We start from the raw sequence: 6,847 nt of genomic DNA, 5'->3' as shown, positions 1-6,847 counted from the left end.
TCCCTTGTTGGGGTTCTGCTGGCTCTGGCGGCAGAGTATCTAAACACCGGGAACGGCGACACAAACGATACGGGAGTTTAAATCCCACCCCATCAGTCAGAAGGAAATAAAATCCACGTCCACAGCCCACGCTGCTCCGTCCCTGCGTTTGCAGGGCCTGGCCGTGGGTGCAAGCAGCACCCACGGGGACCCAGAGCGATGCTGGAGAGGGGAAGAACCCTGCATCCACACCCACCCCGCCAAACACCGCCCGCTGCAGGGGTCTGTACCCGGGATACAAACCCGGAGGCGCGATGGGTCTTACGGCCCCGACCTGCCTCCCTCCGTCCCACACAAACAGAGGATTGCACCCAAGACCTGGGTTAAGCCTGGCTTTGCCACAGCTGCCTTGGTGACCAGCTGGGGCACTTCACCCTTGGAGCTGAAGTGGCCGGTTCCCACAGCTTGCCCCCAAAAGTGAGGCCCAGACCGTCACCCCACGGCAAGGTCGGGGCTCTGCCTCCCCTCGGCAGGAAGGTGCACAAGGTCAGGGCAGGGGCTTACACTTAAGCCTGGCCTCTGCAAACTCACGGCCGCCCTCAGGCACAGGTGAGGCACTTGTTCTGCTCTCCAAATAGTTTTCTGAGAAGAAAACAGAACCACAGAATTGGAAGTGATGTGGGACAACAAAGATGCTTTTTGATGATGCACAGTTGGCGTCAGGAGCAGACGTTCAAAAGCCCAGGCCCCTCCAAACACCAGCAAGCGAGCGAACGCTCACCCCGCAGGCACCCCAGGAGGGGTCAGCTCTTCGAAAGCAGCTGGAGCTGCGAGGTGTCAGCCTTGCGAGCCTTCCTCCCCGGGGAGCTCCGAGCGTTCGGGGCAGGAACCACCACCTGGAGCGACGGCACTCGAAAGCCGGCGGTTATGTTTCAACAGGTTGTCCAGTTCAATTTGGACAAGGAGCTCTAATGATTATAGAAACAATTAAAAAAAATTATGAAGTGCTTTCCCTGTGCCTTATCATGTGTGGGACTGGCATAAAAATGAGACAGGAGAAAGTACTGTCACTTAAACCCCATTATATATATATATATATAGTCATTTAAAGCCCATTCTGTTCTACTAAACCACATTATAAGGCTAAAGGAAATCAACAGAGGGTTTTTTAACCACCACAATTTCAGTAACGTAGAGCTTTTATTAACAAGTTGTCAAAGTACTGTTACAAAACAGCGAGTTTGTAAAGATCTGATCCGGCCTTGAAGCACAACGACCGGACACCAGCAAAGCTGCCCCACGCCTGACGGGAAGGAAATCTCACGTGCAAAGCCCCCAGGAAACGTCACACCAGTGGGAAGTTCAGCGCTCGTGCTGGGGGGGTTAACACAGCCCGCACGAGGGCCCGGGTTGCTGCTGGCAATAACCAAACCTCACCTCGGCCCCTCAACCCCTTCCAGCTTCTAACACGAAGTCCTTTCCTGGCCGCAGTAAGCCGGGCACAGGTCATTCCGCTTGCTCCCCTCTTTCTGAGCTGCGCTGGATAAGTGCACGGTGCTGATCCACAGGGCGTTGCCCCCAAAGCACCGAGATCTTCAACTTTTAATACAGTTTCTCATTCCAACCCTGAGAGGTTTCCTGCAAGGACGGAGCTCTGCGGCACCAACCGCAGAGACCAGCACTCAGAGCAAGGAAGAAGCGGAGCGCTGAGGAAAGGTCACCTGCAACACCAGACACCCGAAAGCCCCAAGGAAACGTGGCTCTCGGGATTCAAACTGGGCCGGTCACTTCTCGGGGGGGTTCCCAGCAGCAGCCCTGCAGTCCACAGGAAACGTTCGCCTTTCGAGATCAGTTCCCCCCAGGCAGGGGAACCAGGGGAGAAGCGTTACTGAGGAAAGCTGGGGGGCTTACGGGGTGCCATCCACGAGACGTTCAGCGCTGCTGAAGGCGCGGAAGGCTTTGTGCAGGGCCATGTGGCGAAAGAGGTCCGAGTGAGCGGTTGCCGTCTCTGCCAGAGACACAGGAGCATCCGCTGGCAGGAGAAGCAGACGGATCAGTGAGGAAAGGAAAAGTCATATTGCCAGCATAAAACTATTTGCTTCTCATTCTTCTCTTGTCCCTGGAGAGTTTTCCACTCTCCCTCACCATACGGTTTTTCTTCTCATAACCCCTCTCTCTCCTTCCCAACCCTTCACGTCCCGCAGCTCCCCATTGGGATTCGATGGCTGCAGAAAGCACAAGTGTCTGAAGAAACACCCGCTGCTGACAGGGACGGTAACGCGGAGCCTCAGCCACCTACTTGCTCTCCTAGCTCAGAAGACACCGAAATTTGTGAGCAAAGGCAGAATTTCACCTATAAAGGGCTGGCTACTGCAGGGAAAGGGGAGGGGGAACTGTTGATACAGTACACGACTCCTCCTCCAGCCCAACCGCAAGCCAAGGAGCTCGCAGAAGCAGGCCTGAGACCACGACGGACGGCGAAGAGAAGGGATTATTAGTGCCAGCGGCTCTGTTCAGAGCTCCATCCGGCTGCACGTTGGACCACGCAGCCCGGCCATGGCCCGGCTGGAAACACAGAGGGACAGGCAGGCAAATGATTCCTCAGCCCAGCGTGGCATTTGTAGTAAGCAGCCAGAAAACAGCGCAGATCCAGGATTAAGCTGCGCCTCGGCGTTAGGGTGTGTGAGACACTCGGCATTGCGGTCAGACTTTGCCGTAGCAGGAGAAGGTAGCGTTACTGATACAGAGGAGGGCGATCAGGTGGTGTCAGGGAAAGATTTTCAGGCAGAGATCTTTGTTCCGAGTAGTTAGCTCTTTGTTCCGAGCGTTTCACGGTATCACTGACCCTTTCTAAGGGGTGACAGACCTCGCTCCTGCCTCTCTCCTCGCCGCCGTTGCACTACAGCACGTGCCGGCACCCCTCATGGTGCAGCAGGGGCAGTTAGGGCCTGAGACGTCCCAACGCCCGGCCTCAATTAGTCATTTATCTTAATGCATTAAGAGAGAGAAGTCCCTGACGATGAAAAGATGATTTGCCTACAACTAACTCCCACCCTACAGAAAGCTCACGGGGCTGGGTGCCAGGTTTTCAAGGATCGGAAACGAGTCCGAGGCCATAAGTCGACTGGAGCAATCACTGCGATTGAGATCGACAGCTTCTGAGTTTTGGGCTGCACTTGCTGGCAGAGTGCAGTAGCAGAGGCTGGGCTCTATCTGCGAGACTTGTGAAAATAGCACCCTGATCCTGCCGAGACCGTACCGCAGTCTGCGCTCCGAGCAACTGCAAACCGGGAAGGAGCAGCCTGTCCGTCTGAAGAGATCCAAGCTTGCTCTCACACTTTTCCTTCCTCGGTCCCATCGTATTTCTCTCCCCTCAGCCATCCCATCTTGCCAGTATTGCAAGAGATCTGTGCTCTTGCGCTAGGGATGAGCTACAACGGCTTAAAGACCCAGCACCAATCGCACACAATCTTTTCTCTCTCAGAAAGAGGACAGCTTGCTCCCTTTTGTCCTCAAACTCAACTAGAAAGAAACCCCATCCATCTGCAGAACCACAGAATGGTCTGCCCACCCCAGACCCCCAGACCGACCCCTGCACCATCCACTTACATCTCCAGGAAACGACGACATCGGTGGGGAGGCTGCAACAGAGATCTCCGTAAAGCAGCCTCGCGTTGAACGGAAAGGTCTTGCTTTTACCTGACGTGTTGTAATTAAAGACCAGCAAGTTACACAAGGAGTTCCTCTGCAAGGTTCCTTCTATCTGGTCTGAAAAGTGTTCCTGGAGGGACAAAGACAGGAAAGCCAGGAAAGGAGTCCATCAGAGTAGGACGGGGAGCTCGCCGAGTGCAGTGCCCCCACCCTCCATACCAGCCCAGCACGCCTATATGCTCTGAGGTGGCTGTACAGCAAACACGCCTTGTGCGGGAAAGACTTAAACATGAACACCCTTAAGCCACATCCTCCAGCAGCTTTTTACAACATCACAGCTATTTCAGCTTCGGGACCTCCGGAGAGGAGGACAGCTTTGCGCGTGGCAGTAAATTTTAAACGAGCAAGACATCCAAGCACGTGACAATCAATGAAACAGGCAACTGAGTTTATAGTCACACGATAATTTGTGACGTTCTAAAAGCCAGAACCGTGAGCGCTTCTCGTAAAGAAAACTGCCGAGATTCCCCTCAGCTCTTCAGAGACTCGTAACGCTTGGTACATCACAGGGAAAAGGATGGGCGAACAGCATTGTTGCGGCCACTCCTACCTGTAACTGGTCTGCCTGGTACCTCCTCCCAGCGTAAGCGTTCAGGTGGTCGGACAGGACAGAGAAGAAGCGCCTGATGTCCGTCTGTAAGTACTTCTTGGCTATCTGCTCCAGGGGGATGAAGATAGGGACGGAGTGGCGGTGAATCTGCACTTCTGGCTTGGTGAGCAGGTCCAGGTAGTAAGAATCCAGGTAGGTGCCCTCGTAAGCTGTGCTGATGCAGAAACACACTCCGTGCTTGGTCAGCTTCCCACTGATCCCTTGGGTCCAGAGAGAGAGAGGGTTTCCTCAGCACTACTCTAACTCATCACCGCAGGGCAGCTTTGCTGGGGCAACACAGACTGCAAGAGGGGCTGCGTCCTCTTACCAGGCTAGCTCAGGGAGCTCCCTCGGAGGATTAAAGACTTGCAAGAGTTTAGGGACATAAATCACAGCAACTTTGTAATAAGGGACCTCTAATGAATTCAAACAGTTTAATGGGAACTTAAATTCCCAATAACCGAGTTACGCTGCCAATTTCAAACACAGTCCTTGCTGCACCCTACCAGGGAGAACAAGGTGCCCTGGGTGGAGGAAGGCAGCGGTTCACAGCCCCAAGGAGAGCGGCAGGGGTGCTCCTGGCGGGGCTCAGCCCACTGCCATCAAGCAGGACTCGCATCCTCGCGCTGTCCAGAGCACAGAGCAAAGGTGATTCTCGCTAGCAACCAAATTTTTTTAGAAAAACCTCAGGAGCAGATGAAAAGAGGTTGCGGACCTCACAAGCTTGCTTGGAAGACCCAGACCACTGGATATTTAACTGCCTGATTCCCAAAGATTTCATTCCTAAGGTAGTTACACGTTTTCCAGAATCCAGACCTTAGTCTAAATGATACAATTCAGTAAATCATAGCTCCTACAACATCCCAGAGGCCTCCTGTGAAAGGTAGGGAATTACAAGGTTACAGCTCCTTCAAGCATTTTCAGACTCTAAAGGCTTCAAGCACAACAGCAACAGCATTAAAGGGGAAGTTACACTTCACATCAGGCTCATTTTCCAAAATTTTGCACCCCGGAATCACACCTTTTGGCAGAATACACGCAAATCTTGAGATGCTACCTGTGAGGTAAAAGATCTGCAGCATGGCCTTAACGCTTTTTATCTTCCACTCTAAAACAGCCTGAGCACTGGGCTGCCCTGGATCCGACACGACTCCTTCTTGTCCGAGTTGCTACAAAAACCAGAAGAGAAGAGAGGTCAGAAATCGCCGACACAAACACGTTACCTGCAGGGAACACAGTCAGGATACAGAGAAATAATAACCTGGCTCTAAGAAAAGCAAGATGGCATTTCAAGCAGAAGAGGCGAGAAATGAAGGAGAAGAGGGGAGAAAAACTCAAGAAAAGAGCTCAGAAATGGCCACACGACCTCCAAGCAAGTAGACCCAGCACTTCTGGACTACGTGGTACTGAAAACAGGGGACATCAGGACTGCATGTCGCTTAAAAAGGGAAAACAAAAAAATAATAGTTGACTTGATATGAATAACCTCAGTAAATTCACCCTCTGAGAGCAGGAGCACACCAGAGCCCTCTGCCAGATCTCTGCAGTAAGCCCTTTCTCACCCCCTTTTGCTGCAGATCCACTTTAGCCCGCAGCTCGTCCCTCTGGAGTCTCAGCTCCTGCACTCTCGCTTTCAGCCTGGCCAGCTTCTCTTCCTGCTGCTCCGTTTCCTCTTGCTTCACGGCTGCCTCATGAGCCCGCGCCTCCAGCATTTCCAGGTGAGCCAACACCCCTGCGAGGAAAAGCACAACACGCTCAAAAATCCAGGCCGTGATTATGAGTGGTCTGCTCTGCGGTCCCCAAAACAGAGTAGATCCAGCGCAGATACATAAAGAAAGCACTTGCAATAACTTTTCAAAGGGGCAGAGGACTGGGAAACAGCTGGTGAAGAGGCTTTTGGGAATTTTAAACAGCGAGGCTGAGTGCCAGCAGACCCTAAACACCAGAGTGCCCCAGACCAGCCAGCTAAGCTCCTGAAAAGCAGAGTAAGGTCGCAAACGCACCAATCCCAGTCCCAAGAGATCTGCAGTTCCCAGTTTTACTTCTAACGCAGTACACAGAGCAGTGAAGTGATTTCTCTGAAGCCCCCATATCCTAAATTGCTGAGAGTGACTCAAGACATGACTCAGCTAGCGAAGGGGTCACTTCTGGCCCCAAGCATTTTAGGATTCACTCCTGCAGGAGGACACACTTTGCACTTCGATAGAAAGAACACCTTGCACCCCAGACAGCTCACCATCCGCTGAATACGCTTTCCCTTCCTCCATCCTCCCCTGCTGCTCTCCTGCGAGCGGGAAGGCAGGCCTCAGCCCTCCTTGGCCAGGCTCCATCCCTTGGGAAGCGGCGATGTAGGGGAAGCGAGAGCTTTTCCTCAGGGGACCTTCCTCTTCCGCCTGCTGCTGCCACAGGACTCCGAGAAGCACCGAGGGCAGGTCTAGCACCCGGGCTGGCCCCACGCAGGAACAATGGCTGAAAAGACACATTACAACCCCCCGTTTTCTATAAGCCTCCATTTCACATCAGCCCCACAGGAAAACCAGCCGGGAGTGCAGGAACGGACAGGATTCA

At 53.3% G+C, this 6,847-nt stretch overlaps 1 protein-coding gene across 1 annotated transcript; it reads right to left on the bottom strand.

The window, feature by feature from the left end:
* Positions 1–1,886: 1,886 nt before the first annotated feature.
* Positions 1,887–6,609, bottom strand: CENPO (centromere protein O). Its single transcript, XM_009697987.1, has 6 exons — positions 6,516–6,609; positions 5,842–6,011; positions 5,337–5,448; positions 4,241–4,500; positions 3,589–3,760; positions 1,887–2,011 (listed from the first exon to the last, which is right to left on the bottom strand). Exons 1-6 carry the CDS (start codon positions 6,607–6,609, stop codon positions 1,887–1,889), a joined length of 933 nt encoding a protein of 310 aa, XP_009696289.1.
* Between the last annotated feature and the right edge of the window lie 238 nt (positions 6,610–6,847).

The sequence above is a fragment of the Cariama cristata genome, unplaced genomic scaffold, assembly GCF_000690535.1.
Source record: "Cariama cristata isolate BGI_N322 unplaced genomic scaffold, ASM69053v1 scaffold38153, whole genome shotgun sequence".
Classification (NCBI taxonomy): Eukaryota; Metazoa; Chordata; class Aves; order Cariamiformes; family Cariamidae; genus Cariama; species Cariama cristata.
The sequence above is the reverse complement of the archived record's forward strand: the minus strand, read 5'-3'. Positions and strand labels throughout refer to the sequence as shown.

Bases quoted from the DNA above. Each gene is read 5' to 3' on its own strand.
- CENPO (XM_009697987.1), bottom strand. From the start codon at position 6,609: ATGGAGCCTGGCCAAGGAGGGCTGAGGCCTGCCTTCCCGCTCGCAGGA. The intron at 4,501-5,336 runs GTAGCATCTCAA...TCTGGACCCAAG, and splicing joins GCAGATCTTTTACCTCACAG to GGATCAGTGGGAAGCTGACC. The intron at 3,761-4,240 runs GTAGGAGTGGCC...TTGTCCCTCCAG, and splicing joins ACCAGGCAGACCAGTTACAG to GAACACTTTTCAGACCAGAT.